This window comes from Nerophis lumbriciformis, linkage group LG19 (genome assembly GCF_033978685.3).
Source record: "Nerophis lumbriciformis linkage group LG19, RoL_Nlum_v2.1, whole genome shotgun sequence".
NCBI lineage: Eukaryota > Metazoa > Chordata > Actinopteri > Syngnathiformes > Syngnathidae > Nerophis > Nerophis lumbriciformis.
Genome location: NC_084566.2, coordinates 15,956,625 through 15,975,343, shown reverse-complemented (window position 1 = coordinate 15,975,343; position 18,719 = coordinate 15,956,625). Strand labels below are relative to the sequence as shown.

The window sequence follows — 18,719 nt, the reverse complement described above, 5'->3', positions numbered from 1 at the left end:
GAAATAAATATATCTAGTATGAAAAGATTAAGCATTTGGCCCCCGGGTCTTGAGTTTGACACCAGTGGATAAGTTCTATATTCATCCAATTTAGGCAAAATTGAGTGTACTACTTGGCTGTGACCAGCAGAGGCGCTGTTAATACTGCGTCGACAAACTTGGGCTACTGTGGGTAGTCTGTGGGGGATCCAATTAGTCACGTTGTCAAGTTGTATTGACTACAGCTGTCTGGGGATGTAACGATGTGAAAATGTCATATCATGGTTATCGTAACCAAAATGATCACAGCGATCATTGTTATCGTGGTATTGTTAAACAAGTATTGATACAATTATTTGACAAGGTTTTTTTTAAATAACTAAAATACATACACTGTTAAAAAAACCCACTATTTAGCATGCTTTGTGTTTCTTATGCTTCACTGATAATGTTTTAGTCTTAGTATTTGAACTGTTTCATTGGCTAAAATATTTATTTCAATGAAAAGTGCATAACAAATCAAATCTACTATTATAATTTATTATTTCTGACGGGCAATATGGCTTCCTACTGTTTTCAGCACTCATTGAAGGCACCGCAGAACACCACTGTCTCATATTCTTCGGAGTATACTGTGGAACGACCACTCTGCTCTTTTAGGTTCAATGTAGACAAATGGCTTAGTTACTCAGACAGCAATGTGTTTCTGTACGTTTAGATTGGGGAATGTCGTTTCTTAATGGGGAAAGATGTTAATGTCCCCTGTTTTCATGTTAGCATTTAAGCCAGCAAGCTAGCCCCAGTCAGTTTGTGAGTTTATCAAAGTGCAGTTATCAATCGCGGTTTTTCAATCATTCTAATTTTAAACGGTAACACTGACTCTTGGGAGTTTTACTGCGTTTATCATTACATCCCGACTAGGGTTGTCTCGATACCAATATTTTGGCACTGGTACCAAAATGCATTTAGAAACTTTTCTAAATAAAGGGCACCACAAAAAAGGGCATTATTGGCTTTATTTTAACAAAAAATCTTCGGGTACATTAAACATATGTTTATTATTGCAATCGAAGAACAATTTTGTCCTTAAATAGAATAGTGAACATACTAGACAATTTGTCTTTTAGTAGTAAGTAAGCAAACAAAGACTCCTAATTTGTCTGCTGACGTATGCAGTGACATATTGTGTCATTTTTCATTCTATTATTTTGTCAAAATTATAAAGGACAAGCTGTAAACATTGATGATTAATCTACCTGTTAATTTAGTATCTGCTTATTTTCCGTTTAAACATGTTCTATATACACTTCTGTAAAAATGTAATAATCACTTATTCTTCTCTTGTTTGATACTTTACATTAGTTTTGAATCATACCACAAATTTAGGTATTGATCCGATACCAGGAGTTACTGGATCATACATTGGTCATAATTTAAGTTCTCACGTGTACAGGGACGTATTTCCTGAGTTTATAAAGATAGTATAAATGAAAAAAAAACGAAAGAAGATGTTGTGATGCCAAAAAATATAGAGTGAATCATAGAAGTATCGACTAGATACGCTCTTGTACTTGGTATCATTACAGTGGATGTCAGGTGTAGATCCACCCATGGCATTTGTTTACATTGTGACGCCGGTGAGCTATTGTATCCTCCTACGGTGTGTAGTGAAGCATGTTTAGCTATTCCTCATCCTGCAGGGATGATACTTGTAAGAAACTTGTAAGACACTTTAATGCCGTCTCACCTGGTCCTCATTTAAGGTTGAACATTTAAAGCAAGGTGAAGCAAGAAAGGAAATATTGGTTTGAGGACTTTGAATATGACCATTGTATGATCCTGTAACTACTTGGTATCGGATTGATACCCAAATTTGTGGTAACATCCAAAACTAATGTAAAGCATCCAAACAACAGAAGAATAAATGATTATTACATTTGAACAGAAGTGTAGATAGAACATGTTGAAACAGAAAATAACCAGATATTAACAGTAAATGAACAAGTGGATTAATAATTAATTTTCTACCACTTGTTCTTAATAATTTTGACAAAATAATAGAATGATAAATGACACAATATGTTACTGCATATGTCAGCAGACTAAACTAGGAGCCTTAGTTTGTTTACTTACTAATAAAAGACAAGTTGTCTAGTTTGTTTACTATTTTATTTAAGGACAAACTTGCAATAAGAAATATATGTTTAATGTACCCTAAGATTTTTTGTTAAAATAAAGCCAATAATGCAATTTTTTGTGGTCCCCTTTATTTAGAAAAGTATCGAAAAGTACTGGAAAGTATCGAAATAAGTACCAAAATATTTGTGTCGGGACAACACTACTCCTGAATGCATGTGTATACACAGACTCAAATTCCTCTCACGTTTACTCAATGAAAACCTCAAAAACAGGAAACGCATTATCCCTGTGAACACACACACACACACACACACACACACACACACACACACACACACACACACACACACACACACACACACACACACACACACACGCAGAGACACATGATCCACTTTCCAGACGAAAATGATGAAATACGAAATGGAGCATTACCGCTCGGAATGGCAGTCTGCCCGGGACTGTGCTGCTGCTCCTCTGCTGTCACATTGTCTTCTACTGCCAGAAACAGAAAGACAGAGTGGAGGGGGGTGGGGGGGAGAAGATACAGTTAATAGTGGAAAAACAAGTTCAGCACATTAAGAGTTCCTTCTTTTTTTGGGATGTTAAAAGCACTTTCAATCTTGGTTTGGGAATCCTTGCAAGGCTTTCATATGTTTTTTGGCAACAAGGCAAAGAGCCACATGCGTAAATAACATATTAGACCCAGTAAGGCCTGATGAATTATGGACACGTCCGGAAAAAAACACCTTGATGACTCCTTTGGTTGAATTAGACGGCGAGCAAAAGGATTTTAGAAACGCAGACTTGATATTCCGTATTAGAGCGAAGCGGTTTTCTCTTCAGGCCAGAGGCTGACAAACTAGTGACGGCTTGATCAGCCCTCATTAGGCGGCATGGCAAGTTTGCCACTTTGGACTTTTCGACAACAGCGGCGTTGCCTCCAGAAGACGCGACTCGTGTTTAGCAAAACGGCGGGAAGCCTTTCACGTCTGCGCCTTTATGAAGACGGCGAGGGGTGTCGTGACAAGTAGGAGAAATGAAATGGATTTTAACAGCGGGGAGAGAACAAAAGAGTCTCTCACCTGTTCCATGTAAAATGAGGGTCTCGCTGAGGGCTTCTTACGCCTCTGCGTTCCACCCGTGAAGTCGGATTGCATTCTCCATTATGTATTTTCCCAGCCTTTCATTTTCCCGGGCATGGGGGGGGGGGGGGGGAGAGAAAGGGTGAAAGGGGGGAGTGTGACAGGACCTCCCACTAGGGGACTTGGGCACTGACTGCCGACGCACTTTTCAAACCGCACAAAATATCCTGTACTTTGCATAATTAAGGCTGGATCCTTTGGTGGCGGAAGCTTTTCCCGTGGGGCGGGTTTCGCAAGTTAGAGGCAAGCAAGGAGTCAAACATTGGTGAAAAATGAAACTTAAAGTGTCGAGCTGTTTTTTTGTTTTTATACATTCTGACTGTCAGGCCCAGCACAAGGAAGGAGTGTTACGATCATAAAAAACCGACATGTTATTACGTGAAGAAAAAAATCCAGGGCTCGAATTTAACCACGGCAACTGCGGCAAAAGCTGCGACCGCCCTCGTCACTTGCCGTAATGCCCTAAAAAATTGACCAACATCGGCGGCAAAAACATGCCGTGACTGCCCTTGAGTTTTTACTTGTTAATGGATGAGGGACGTAACGCTAAACGGTATAATGATAATTTGCGATACATTTCCAGATGGTCAGTAATACTGGGGGGGTACATATGCCCATTGTCCAGGGTGAAGGGTTGTTGTGTCTATAGGCCTGGAGCCGCTCTGCGACTTTCCTATCAATCCATTACAACTTATTTTATAGAATATTACTACTTTTCATTTAAACACATTACTTTTTTCTCACGTTACGACACATTCTCATAGCATTATGACTATTTCACTCGTAATGTTTCTAATTTTTAAATTACCGAAAAAACTTCATTTATTAATGCATTTTAGGCAACACAAAGTCAGACGCATGCGCACTAGCAGTGTTTGGCTTGATAATCATGGCGGACTAAGGACATGGACTTTGCTCCGGAGATTTCCCCTCGGAGTAAACGGAGCCAAGTGCTTGGTTTAACGTAATTTTCCCCTCGCTTCCCGGCGTGCGTTTAAGAGCACACTGCTGTGTTTAGATGGCGACAGGTGTGGAGAATATTGGAGACACTTGTCCCCACACTAAAAGTATACAGCAAAGGAGAAAACTATTTGATGTTTTGCAGCAGGCGATGTGTCGTGAACATTGTCACAACTTGTTTATAAAGTCTTTAGTTTGTTGACTGAGATGTTCACTCCTTTATTTAACTGCAAACTGTATCAGTGTTCAAATAACATCATTACTAGCTCAATTATTTTGTCATCTCATCGAACTAAACGCATGCTGTGAAGATTGTGTATTCGATTTGAGAGGTGTCACTCCTCTTTATTGTTGTTGGCCAAACTGTTGTACTGAACCAAGAGAAGAACAAAGCTTGTATATTAGACGTCATCTTCATTCGCCAAACTGCTTTGTGTTTTATTTTAATATCAAAAAGTAAACTCAAGGTTTTTATACATTACATGTTTTTTGCATGTCACAAAGGTATTACTTCTAAAAACATTCATGTTACACAGGATTTTGTTAATGTTTTATTGTGTATAGTTAATTCCTATATGACATATTTCTGCTCAAATGCTTAATGAATCTGTCCTGATACATCATCTACATGTACATATAAATGTACCTAACTTAGAAAACTAAATAAATAATTTCCAAAAATATCTCCCTCTATCAAAATGTAAAAATAGAGATAAAGGCATCATGAAATGACAAAAAGGTGACAAGTTTGTATTAATAGTGAATAAAAAGAAAGAAAATAATGTTTGCCTTGGTAACCTTCTTACTTGCCTTGGTGCCCTAAAATATGAGCCGTCCTTTAAGGCAACACTTGCCTTGACCTTAAAAAGTAAAAATTCGAGGCCTGAAAATGTTATTGTTTTATTGTTGTTTTTGTTTATCGAGTGTCATAGTCAGTCCCATATCATACATGTAGTACATCATATACATACATATCTCCAGAGAACAATCTTGTGCTCAATGGCAATATTATTATTTCACAAAAAAAAAAAAAAAATTAAATTAAATTATACATAAAATACAGGTCAAAAGTTTGGACACACCTTCCAATTTCAATGCGTTTTCTTTATTTTCACGACTATTTACATTGTAGATTGTCACTGAAGGCATCAAAACTATGACACCTGTGAAGTGAAAACCATTTCAGGTGACTACCTCTTAAAAGTTAAAGTTAAAGTACCAATGATTGTCACACACACACTAGGTGTGGCGAGATTATTCTCTGCATTTGACCCATCACCCTTGATCACCCCCTGGGAGGTGAGGGGAGCAGTGGGCAGCAGCGGTTGCCGCGCCCGGGAATCATTTTGGTGATTTAACCCCCAATTCCAACCCTTGATGCTGAGTGCCAAGCAGGGAGGTAATGGGTCCCATTTTTTTTATAGTCTTTGGTATGACTCGGCCGGGGTTTGAACTCACAACCTACCGATCTCAGGGCGGACACTCTAACCACTAGGCCACTGAGTAGGTAGCTCATCGAGAGAATGCCAAGAGTGTGCAAAGCAGTAATCAAAGCAAAGGGTGGCTATTTTGAAGAAACTAGAATATAAAACATGTTTTCGGTTTGCAGAGAATCATTTCCTCACACCTAGTGTGTGTGTGACAATCATTGGTACTTTAACTTTTTAACTTTATTTCACATTTTTTTGTTAAGTACATAACTCCACGTGTTCATTCATAGTTTTGATGCCTTCAGTGATAATCTACAATGTAAATAGTCGTGAAAATTTAAAAAAACGCATTGAATGAGAAGGTGTGTTCAAACTTTTGGCTTGTACTGTATCTCAAAAGGGTAATGGGAAGAAGTATAAAAATCGTATTGCAAGCATTGAGTTGCAATATTACAACAACAACAAAAAGTGGTTAAATTACAAGGATAAAGTGACAACATTATGAGAAAAAAACAATAAAATGAGGGAAGGAGTGTACCGTTCACATTTGAACCGATATGGTACCTGCATGGCAATCGATACCGATACTTAATGTTACCAATTTTATCAATTTTCGGAACATACGGTGCCAATGAGCGGGTCTATTCAGGTCTATATTCATACAAAAGGCTCTTCAGATTATAAGGCACATTAAAGATAACCTGACTCTCGCCAGATCCTTGTAGTTCGCTGAGCTCCACACAAGGATCTGGGATCGAGGGCAATGCAAACTCCTTCAAGATAGCAAAAAATAATGAACCAATCAGGATCGCCAGGCGGGATTTAATAGATGTGACGTAGCGCCGAAGCGACTGTTTGATTCAAACAACAATGGCGGCACGCAGCGAGGAGTCGTGTGCTGACATTGATTCTGCATATTTCCTTTGCACAAATGACATCGATCGTCTACTGACATCGCTGCGTCGTTTCAGTAAGAGTTCTCTAACTTTTCGCTCTGTCGTTATCCAATATGTCGGCTGTTCTGTTTTGGATTTCCCAGCGTCGCTCTCATCAGCGTCACGGGTTGATTTCGATGTGAGTGGTTGAAGTAGTATGTCATTCAAGATAACGGACAAGTGCCGCCTTCTGAAATACATCTACAAACGTACTATTGAGAAGTCCCAGATCCTTGTGTGGAGCTCAGCGAACTACAAGGATCTGGCGAGAGTCAGGTTACATTAAAGGAGTCATATTATGATTTTTTTCTAAATTTGAAACACTTCCTTGTGGTCTACATAACATGTAATGGTGAATATTTGGTTGAAATGTTGCATACATTATGTTTTGCGGACCAACTTCAATTCGCTTTCTGACCTTCTCCTCAGGACGTACCCTTTTGTGGGCGGGTCTGATTTACTTAGACAGCGTCTTTGTTGTACCGATAGTTTTTAGCACTTCAATAGTGAGTCTACTGACAGATATAAGTTAGAACTGTACACCACTTTATATAAGAAATGACAACAGCAGAGGATGAATGTCCCCCAACAAGAGGACTATTGACTACAGCGTGGACTACAATGGCAGACGTGCACAAACATTTGGGACTTATGCAGCTCCCAAATACAGAAGAAAAGTTGGTTTTGCATAATGTTGCGAAACGAAACACCAGATAATATGTTTCCTAATAGGTGCCATTTTGGGGTCCTTCCATAATAATACGCATATGTTGAAGCACAGTACATCTGACAATGGTAGCCGTAATGCGCCGACAATCCATCAATCGGTGCGGCTTCGTAGCTTACCAAAGTTGTACTGAAACATTCTGACAGATTTTGGAGCGCCGTTTGTAATGTTCTATATTCTCAAATGAAACATTAAAGTTTTGGGCTTGCTTTGACAGCATCATTTATCGAACAGGCCTCAACTTGCAATCCACCCGTATCTCTTACGTGTGACTGCCATCTACTGTTCACACATATCATTACATAATGGACCAAATAAAATTGCCTCGAGGTCGGTTATAAGCACAACCAGAATTATTCCGTACATTAGGCACACCAGGTTATAAGGCGCACTGTCAAAAATGAAAGGATTTTAAGTGCGCCTTAATGTCCGAAAAATATGGTACTTTTGTGTGTGCTCATGTTTAACGATATGAAATAGGGTCAGGTCAGGTCTATTGTTAAAGTTGTTTTTTTTTCTAAATGGAAAACACTTCCTTGTGGTCTACATAACATGTAATGGTGGTTCTTTGGTCAAAATGTTAGATAGATTATGTTTTACAGATCATCTTCAAGTTGCTTTCTGACAGTTGCTTCAGGACGCACCATTTTGTGGGCGGTCTTATTTACATGGCTCGCCTTCGACAGCGTCTTCTTCCCGTCATCTTTGTTGTCGTGGTGTGTAGCGTGCAAGGACGGGAGTGGAAGAAGTGTCAAAAGATGGAGCTAACTGTTTTAATGACATTCAGACTTTACTTAAATCAATAACGGAGCAGCATCTCCTCATCTGTGGCTCACTAGTGCAACAACAACGCCGGAAATGTGTCCAATGAAAAACCGTCCGACCGGAACTCTCTAATAACTAAAGTTCCTTGGGTGAATAATGCAAACTCACTACACCGGTATGTTTTAGCACTTTCATGGTGAGTTTACTGACAGATATAAGTAAGAACTTTACACTACTTTATATTAGAAATGGCAACAGTGGAGGATGAATGTCCCGTAACAAGAAGAAAGAGAAAAAGAAGACGCTTATTGACTATGGTGTCGTGACAAACTACAAAGGCGGACGTGCGCAAATTTTCAGGACTTTTGCAGATCCCAAATTCAGATCAGCAGGTACAAGGAGGTAAGAAAAGTTGCTTTTGCATGATATTGTGAAACAAATCGCCAGATAATATGTCTTACCTTATACACACACCATAATAATACTCGTATGTTGAAGCACAGTACAATCCATCAAGCGGTGCAGCTTCATAGCTTACCAAAGTCGTACTAAAACATGTTGATAGATTTTTGAGCGCCGTGTGTAATGTTTTATATTTTCAATAGAACATTTACACTTTTGGTGTTGTTTACTCGAGTCATATTGCAGTCTACACATATCTCTTATGTGTGACTTCCATCTACTGGTCACATTTATCATTACACTATGTACCAAATAAAATAGCTTTGAGGTTGGTAAGCACAACCAAAGTTATTCCATACATTAGGCGCACCGCGTTATAAGGCGCACTGTCGAGTTTTAAGAAAATGAAAGGATTTTATGTGCGTCTTATAGTCCGAAAAATACAGTACTAAATTCCCACCCAGAATGTTCCTATTGTCCAGCCAGAAGAGACACTCATGGAGTTTTGGTCTAAAATAACCTTTTGATGAAAAGCGAATAATCTTTCATATTGTTGGAAATATTTGCTAACATGAGCGTTGCATATGCCAAACAAATCAAGGATATGGCAATTAATTAGTATAATGGAAGTCGAGCGAGTTGGACACCGCGGAGGGACGTCCCTCAGAGCCAACACACAAGTCTGCATCAGCTACTGCGGTCCTGCTGGAGCGGGCCTCAGTGACTGACGCCCTGAGAGTTTAATGAGTTTCTCCAGCGCCGTTGAGCGCCTTGGCATTTGACATCATTTAAATGGGCCAGGGATGGGGGGTCCTAATAAATCCCCCGCGGTTCTATCAGAGATCGGTGGCAATGTTTTTTTTTCCTTTTTCCCTTTTTTGTTTTTGATTACCATCCCTGTTGGTGAGATGAGGGAGTTGAGGCAGAAAAAAGCTATCTTGTGAAAAAGTGAAAATGTGGGGGATGATTTGTCGCCTGCTGGAACCATTAAAAGTTTGGTCATTAAGACAACTTCTGAAAGACTGCAAATTTCGTCTATAAAGTTGAGTTAATCATGGCAGAGTTTGGCACCGTACATCTGGCGTAGTACCCAAGATAGTCATACAAAAGCTACGTCATATCATACCCGTCACATCACGTCGTGATCAAACCCTGCATTACAAAAGCTTTCCTGACATATTAACTCATTTGTTTGGTTTCTCTATGTTCTGGTGGGGGATTACATCAGGCAATTCATGTCTATGTATAATTCCCACATTTGCTTTTTCATTTAAAACCCAACAAAAAAAAAAGTTAACCTGTTTTTTTTATAATTTTTTGGTATTAATCAAAGAATAACAATAATTTTTCCTGCATTCAAAATTGCGTGCCAGAGCGATTGATATCGCTCAACACAGCGTAAAGCTCGGGCTGTGTTGATTGAGCGATTGATGTCTCTCTGCGGCAGCTGCGTATTTTACTATGGAGGCGCTATATCGACAGCAGTGCACCAGAAAGACCTGAAGCAACTACCGAAGAAGAAACAGATTGAATCGTGTTGTTTCCCGCTACTTGGTGCATAACGTTGACCGCCGTAACAAGTGGATTTCTGCCATACGGAGCATGATACGGAGGGATCACTGGACTCCTACAGAACACTCCAGACTGTGCTGTGAACACAGCTGGTAGTGTTAGCTTCGTTTCTAACCTTTTCTGAGTAATTATAATAGACCGATTGATTGAAGAATTTATTAGAAGTTTGCGTAGATTCAGGTAGAGTTTCATGACGGTACACATTGACTGGTACAAGGTCAACTAAAAGGAGTTACCCCAAGAAAGCATTAAAAGCATGTCGTGTTTATTATTTTTTTTTAAGTTTCCTCCGTGTCAGAGTAACGTTCATGTTTTTTAGCGTTGCAGATATGGCAGGAAAAATCAGCCACTTCTTTAATAAGCGATCTCGCGAGGAGGAAAGTCAAGAGTCCAGGTGGAACAGAGCAGAGAAATTCACGTAACAGGCAGTTAAAATGTAATAATTCATGGTGGTGACAACTTGTGGACATTTTTGTCCACAGAGCGCTTGAAGGCTGCTTCAAAATCATCTATGAGTGTCTCAAGCAAAAGTGGCCCCACCACACAAACTATGAGCCCATCATTCTCTTATGCAGGCGGTTAGACTAGAGGTTTCAAACTCAAGGCCCGAGGCCAGATCTGGCCCGCGAAATAATTTTATCTGGCCTGCAAACACCTGGAAATTATATGTGTCAATAACGTACTTATTTTCTCACTAAATGTAATGGATTTTTTTCATTTTGACGGAAAAAATATATGTACTGCTTGAAATTGCATGCCTTTTAAACTTTAATATTATCATTATTGCAACAAATATTATAGTATATTATCATACTTTTCAAACATGTTTTTGTCAAACTAAAAATAAATACTTAAATATCTGCTTGACTTATGATTTTACAGCAAACTACCCATCAAATTAATGAAAATGACAATCAATTTTACAGTGTTCTTTATAGCATATTACTGTAAATTGGGGGGAAAAAAAAAAATGTGCGTTAAAATTCTGCCGCATGGTCAGGATTGTACCACATCTGCCTCAATTTGAGGCAGGAAAAAAAACCCTGCATTTGATTGTCCAAGTTAAACTGGGAGTAGTTTTACGTGGACTCGCACAAGCAGGTAAACACACGAAGAAGACAAAGGACTTGGAAGTTATCCAGGATCTTTTTTTAATTTTTTTCGTCTTAACCTGGCTGAACATTGAAGATGTGATACAAGCATCACTACAAAGCTGTATGGATAACAACTGAATTAGTTCACAACTTTGATGGATCTCGCTGACATCCCGGATGACGTCACTTTCAGACACAACTACCCACATTAGAAGAGATCAAATTTGGCATATTTATAAATGATGGTAACGTAGAAATGTTTGTCAACATTATTATGCTGGAAGCAACATTTTTTATACATATATGTCGACTTCTGAAAGTAAAACCTACATTTTGTAATTGGCTTAATGGTTAAATCTTGGGAAATGGTTAAAAGTACAAAAGCCTTTAATTTGATATCTATATTGAAAAGTGATTTAAATTAACCCTTTTTTCCATCCATCGATTTTCTACCGCTTATTCTCTTAGGGGTCGCGGGGGGCGCTGGAGCCTATCTCAGCTACAATCGGGCGGAAGGCGGGGTACACCCTGGACAAGTCGCCACCTCATCGCAAGGCCAACACAGATAGACAGACAACCAATCACACTCACATTCACACACTAGGGCCAATTTAGTGTTGCCAATCAACCTATCCCCAGGTGCATGTCTTTGGAGGTGGGAGGAAGCCAGAGTTCTTTTTTTGTCTTTTTGAATTTTGTATTTTATCATATTGTTTATTATTATTGTGTATTATTATGTTTAATACTCTACCTCAACCTGATGGATGTGTAACATTGTTGAATGTGTTGAAAGTGCTTTGACTTTTATGTACATTGTGGATATATGTTTGTTGTTCAATTTAAAAAATAAAAACTTTCAGACATTAGCTATAATCTTGTATCCCTAAACCTATCTGGCTCTCGAGCAGTTCCGTTTCCGTTTATTTTATTTTAAGGACAATGTGCAGTTACATTAAAAAAGATGGCTGCACCAGGAGGAGCGCTATGCAAATTTCCATCTGTAGTCCTTTTAAAGCACATTTAGCATCCACAATTAAAATTACACAACAAATATAAAAATACATAACAAGTTTAAAATTACAGAATTAAAAAGCAATTTAAAATACAAGTGCAATATACATATACAAAGTGTGCGTAATGTCGTCAAGTTACAGTATTTTAGCAGCGTCCTTTAAGGTGCAGAACAATAGAAAGTTTTTATGCTGCTATAAGTCATTCATGCAGCTTCGTAGTGATGCACATCTTCAATATTTGGCGTGGTTAAGATGGAAAACAAAGAATAGATCCTGGATAACTTTAACTTAAACCGTAATACACTACTCTGCCTTCTTCTGGTATTGGTTTACCTGCAAGCCTACGTCCACGTGAAACTCAGGCATGTGAGCACACTTTGGGAAAAAAGAGGAAAACTGAAGTAAAAAAGAGGATTATTTCTATCAGCACAAAGAGACGAGCATTCAACACATTTTGTTGAGATCATTTTTTTTCAATATTTCATTGAAAAAGGGATCATTTTGACGCGAAAATTAACGTTTAAAAACGTGGATTTCACATGCCGGAAAACTACTTTAGGATAAACTCAGCGCATCCTTCATATGGATTTTTTGCTTTACAAACGATTTATCAGAAAATAGTTTGTTTTACATTTTCTCCTGTTGATTTCAATGATGGACAGATTCAATTGAGTCAATACAAGTGAGTGTTTATTTATATAAATTTGGACCGCCACAAATACATTTGACTCTACAAGGGTTGTCCCGATACGGTACCAAAATGTATTTCGATACCTTTCGATACTTTTCTAAATAAAGGTGACCACAAAAAATTTCATTACTGGCTTTATTTTAACAAAAAATCTTAGGGTACATTAAACATATGTTTCTTATTGCAATGGGAGAACAATTTTGTCCTTAATTAAAATAGTGAACATACTAGACGTGTCTTTTAGTAGTAAGTAAGCAAACAAAGGTTCCTAGTTTGTCGGCTGATGTATGCAGTAACGTATTGGGTCATTTATCATTCTATTATAATGTCAAAATTATTAAGGACAAGCTGTAAAAATTGATTATTAATCTACTTGTTCATTTACTGTTAGTATCTGCTTTTGTTCTCTTTCAACATGTTCTATCTACACTTCTATCAAAATGTAATAATCACTTATTCTTCTGTTGTTTGATACTTTACATGAGTTTTGGATGATACCACAAATTTAGGTATCGATCCGATACCAAGTAGTTACAGGATCATACATTGGTTATACAAAGTCCTCATGTGTCCAGGGACGCATTTCCTGAGTTTATAAACATAATATGAATTTTTTAAAAAGGAAAAAAGATTTTGTGACGATAAAAAATATCGATGTAATCATACAAGTATCGACTAGATACACTATTGTTTTTGGTATCATTACAGTGGATGTCAGGTGTAGATCCACCCATGGTGTTTGTTTACATTATGACGCCGGTGAGCTATTGTATCCTCCTACGGTGTGTAGTGAAGCATGTTTAGCTATTCTTCATCATGCAGGGATGATACTTTTAAGAAACGTACTTTATTTGTCGCCATGAAGGCGAGGATTAGTGATTTAGAAGAAGCTAAAACACTGCCGACTGCGGTTGGATGCTCGCTGCTAGCTAGCTAGACATGTCTTAAAGCACCTTTTCCTGAGGGCGTTTCAGTGTTATAACTTCACCTTTATCGTTAGTTTTTAGGCCAAAATGCGTCCATTCTCCCTTTTCTGTTTACACACCATGTCTGCTTGTAAATACTCCGTGATTGTGCGCTGCCGAACATGCTCCTCTGCTCGTAAAACCAGCAATGTCACGACGCGCCGTCATGCCCGGGAACCGGTACTTTTCAAAAAGTTGATTCATTAGTACTGCGATACTATACTAGTACCGGTATACTGTACAACCCTAGACTCTACTTTGTCTCCCTTGCCTATAAACACATAAGGCATCTGATCTAGCAGACAATACAAAGGGTTCATTAGTGTCGCTATATTTAGCAAGTAAGCCGATCCTCCTTATCATAAAAGTGACCAGCAACAAACCTAGTGCAGTTTTGTAAACTCTGAAATGAAAACTCAAGGCGCTCCTTGTCTAAAAAGCACTTTAACGTGAAAGGATGACGAGAAAGTGGTCGATCTCTTTACTGCAGAAACAAAACAGGCCACTCAGTCGTCCTCTCTGCACTCTTAGACACCCTCCACGGCCCACACAATCACGAACGATCGCAGAACTCTTACACTTCACATAACTCATAGGTGGCTTCAACTTGTGACTAGGGTTATACGGTATACCGGTACTAGTATAGTGCCGCGATACTAATGAATCATATACCGCCTCTAAAAACTACCGGTTCCCCCCCTTTCTTTTAACGCCCATGACTCTGCGTTGTTGTCACGTCATGACATTACTGGTTTTACGAGTAGAGGAGCATGTTAGGCAGCGCACAATCACGGAGTACTTACAAGCAGACACAGTGTGTAGACAGAAAAGGGAGAACGGACGCATTTTGGCCTAAAAACGAAAGATAAAGGTGAAGCTATAACACTAAAACGCTCTCAGGAAGAGGTGCTTTAATACATGGCTAGCTAGCTAGCGGCTAACGTCCAGTCGCAGTCGGCAGTGTTTTAGCTACTTCTAAATCACTAATCCTCGCCTCCATGGCGACAAATAAAGTGAGTTTCTTACAAGTATCATCCCTGCAGGACGAGGAATAGCTAAACATGCTTCACTACACACTGTAGGAGGATACAATAGCTCACCGGCGTCACAATGCAAACAAACGTCATTGGTGGATCTACACCTGACATCCACTGTAATGATACCAAGTATAAGAACGTATCTAGTCGATACTCTTATGATTACATCAATACATTTTAGCATCACAAAATCTTGTTTCGTTTTTTTTAAATACATTTTATGTTTATAAACTCAGGAAATGCGTCCCTGGACACATGAGGACTTTGAATATGACCATTGTATGATCCTGTAACTACTTGGGGACGGTGTGGCGTGGTTGGGAGAAAGGCCGTGCCAGCAACCTGAGGGCCCCTGGTTTGATCCCCACCTTCTACCAACCTCGTCACGTCCGTTGTGTCCTTGAGCAAGACACTTCACCCTTGCTCCTGATGGGTCGCGTGGTTAGGGCCTTGCATGGGAGCTCCGGCCATCAGTGTGTGAATGGGTGAATGTGGAAATAGTGTCAAAGCGCTTTGAGTACATTGAAGGTAGAAAAGCGCTATACAAGTATAACCCATTTACCATTTACTTGGTATCGGATCGATACCCAAATTTGTGGTATCATACAAAAAAATAATGTAAAGCATTCAAACAACAGAAGAATAAGTGAATATTACATTTTAACAGAAGTGTAGATAGAACATGTAAGCAGATATTAACAGTAAATGAACAAGTAGATTAATAATTCATTTTCGACCACTGGTCCTTAATAATTTTGACAAAATAATAGAATGATAAATGACACAATATGTTACTGCATATGTCAGCAGACTAATTAGGAGCCTTTGTTTGTTTACTTACTACTAAAAGAAAAGTTGTCTAGTATGTTCACTATTTTATTTAAGGACAAAATTGCAATAAGAAATGTATGTTTAATGTACCCTAAAATTGTTTGTTGAAATAAAGCCAATTATGCTAATTTTTGTGGTGCCCTTTATTTCGAAAAGTATCGAAATACATTTTGGTGCCGGTACCAAAATATTGGTATCGGGACAACCCTACTTTTGACACAAAAAAAACCCAGAAGAAAGTCGGTTTGTGGGTTAATTGTTTTTCTTTTCATGTTTTCATCATTACATCACTACATGTCCCACATTAAATCAAAAAGTGAAATGCTAGTTTTCTGTCAGCTCAGGTCAGGACAGCTAACACAAATACATCCGGGCAGTTTTAATTAACATGTTCCAAAGCTTATCTGGTAATGACTTGAAGCACCAAACATGTCATCCCACAGCATCACTGCTATCAGTTAATTAATGTTTGACGAGGTACAGTGTATCACTCAGCTGGCGACAAACTGCAGAGAGAAAAAAAAAAACAATACCAAACACACGCGGGACCGCTTCAGCGCTGCTCCTTTGATAGTCAAAAGCTCAGAATTTTTTTTTATTTTTTTTATTTTTTAAATTAAACATAATCCCACAACAAGTGTTGCGGCATTAAAGGCCACTAATTAACACAGCGGCCACACACAGGAAGTGACTGTCATTATACTTTGAGTGACAATCCCCCAGACGGGATGGCTCCTTTTTAGGGAGGAATTAATAGCAACCTGACAAATTCGTGATCAGCTCAGTTCTTCCAAAACACAAACATTCCCTGCTTCTCAGTGTGTGTGTGTCGCCCCGAGTGTGTGTTCCTGGATATGCGTGACTCATCCGCTTGGTTACAAGCAGCTCGGACGATACGGTGGCGAGCACAATGGCTGTGTAATCCGCCCCTGACTGACCGCGAAGGAGACGCTCGCCACGGGGACTACAACTCAATTTAGCTGGGGGTCAAGAGGTCAACCCTCTTCAATTAGGCCCGGGAGGAGGCAGGGATAGGGGGGCGGGGGGGAGACTGACACACACATGACTAACTTTCTTAATGAGCATTATTTGAACTGACGATTGGTGTCATAAACGTTGCATAATGTTTGCAATCCTTCATTTTCTACACAGGTGAGAATAAAAAACAGCATTAATTGAGTAAAAACATGCAATGGAGGTGAAGAGTGGGGATCAATCACTGTCTCCAGATCAGACAAGCCCTGACAACAAGACAGACACGCGCCGTGAAAAAAGAGGAGATATCGGCCAGCTCCCGCGACGCCTCGGGTCCGGCGCCGCGCTCCAGCCCCTTGCATGACAAGCGCGCTGACAGTCGTGCTAATGGGTTTTTTTTTTCCTTCTGCAGCTCCATCATCATTTCCTTAATGATAATACTAACCATATTTTTGTGTCACATTAGAAACGTGTTAATGGGTGTTATGCCACGGACCATTAATGGCGAGCGGGCCCGGAAGACGGCGGAGCTATCTGACGCAACCGTTGGCTAAGAAAGAAAAAAAAACAGAGTGGAGCGATGCTAAACTTTTTTCCTGTTCAAATAGATGCATTTGAGATGTTATGTTATGGGGAGAGAAAGGGGGAGGGGCCATGCATGTGGAGGAGATCTGGTGTCATTGTAGGGGAATTATTGTGCAACAAATGATGCAAAATAATGTTTTATTATTTTATAAAAATAATTCTGCAAGGTTCAAAGTGTAATATAGGTTTATTTTTGGGGAAAAAAACACAAATTACCCAATTTTAGCAATTTTTTCCCTTTAACATAAAAACAAAAAGCTGACATGTTTTGAAGCACCGCATATTTACAAAATATTGCCTCTCATTTTAATGTATTTAATCTATTTTTATTGTATGCATATGAAGGAGACTTGGTGTCACTGTAGGGGAATTATTGTGCAACAAAATGATGCAGGAATGCAAACAATAATATTTTACTATTTTATATTAAAAAAAAATACTACTGGTTTAAAAGTGTAATATATGCCTATTTAAAAAAAAAAAAAAAACACGTATTAACCAATTTTAGCAATTTTTTCCCTTTAACATAAAAACAAAAAGCTGACATGTTTTGAAGCACCGCATATTTACAACATATTGCCTCTCTATTTAATGTATTTAATCAATTTTTATCATACTTCATGCAAATGTGGGAGACTTGGTATCCAAGTATGGGGACATTTATGTGCAAGTGAATGATACAATGATGCAAAAATTGCAACAAAATAAATGTGCAAATGCAATTTACTTCTAAAATACTTGTACTGTTTTTGGAAATGTTTTGCTCGGTTAAGTAGAACATAAGTACCCATTGAAAAATATGTTTGTTTTCCCTATTCTAATTGTGTTTTAATACAAATGATACTTCATAAGATATTAACAATATGAAGAGTGTCATTATGTTTGATGTGTACATCAGTTTATTGTAATATTATTGTACTAGGATCATTTATATTCAAGTATGGATAAATCATTAACTAAATAACTCAGATTTGCAATGTAAAAATGACCAAAAAAATGTGGTAGTTTTTTAAAATATTTTGTTTTTCTCCTCACTTAAACTTTGGGTATTTTCCTTCGAAATGCAAACGGTTTATGTTGATTTAGTTTTTTTAATACAAAAAAATGTTTACTGCAGGTGCTAGCTGATTTTCAAAGGACATCAAGAATATTAAGCTGCTGAAAATGTATTGATGTATTGATGTATTGTGCGACTAAATAATGCAGAATTGCGACGCAAAAAAAATTGGTCAATATCTTAAGTGTCAAAGTCAAGGCCCGTGGGCCAGATCCGGCCTGCGGATGAATTATCTATGGCCCCCTATATAATATTTGATTAGTATTAGAACCACAGGCCACAGCCAACCTGCTGCTGTTTTGCATGCACCAATACTCCATCAGTGTTGGCGCTAGGAATTTTCAAAATGGGGTCCCAGGGACCCCATCAAGTCATAAAAATGGGGTCCCACAGTAAAATTTTGGGGTCCCACTTTTT

General features: G+C 38.6%; 1 protein-coding gene across 8 annotated transcripts in view; it reads right to left on the bottom strand.

The window, feature by feature from the left end:
• LOC133618792 (zinc finger protein 521-like) overlaps positions 1-18,719 on the bottom strand; it is a 295,725-nt gene that overhangs the window by 245,390 nt on the left and 31,616 nt on the right. For 6 of the 8 annotated variants that reach the window (XM_061979506.2, XM_061979501.2, XM_061979503.1 and 3 more), the window contains one exon: positions 2,554-2,616. In XM_061979506.2, coding sequence (XP_061835490.1) covers positions 2,554-2,616 — 63 coding nt within the window. The remainder of the gene's footprint in view (positions 1-2,553; positions 2,617-18,719) is intronic. The other 2 variants (XM_061979502.1, XM_061979509.2) reach the window with 1 other exon arrangement.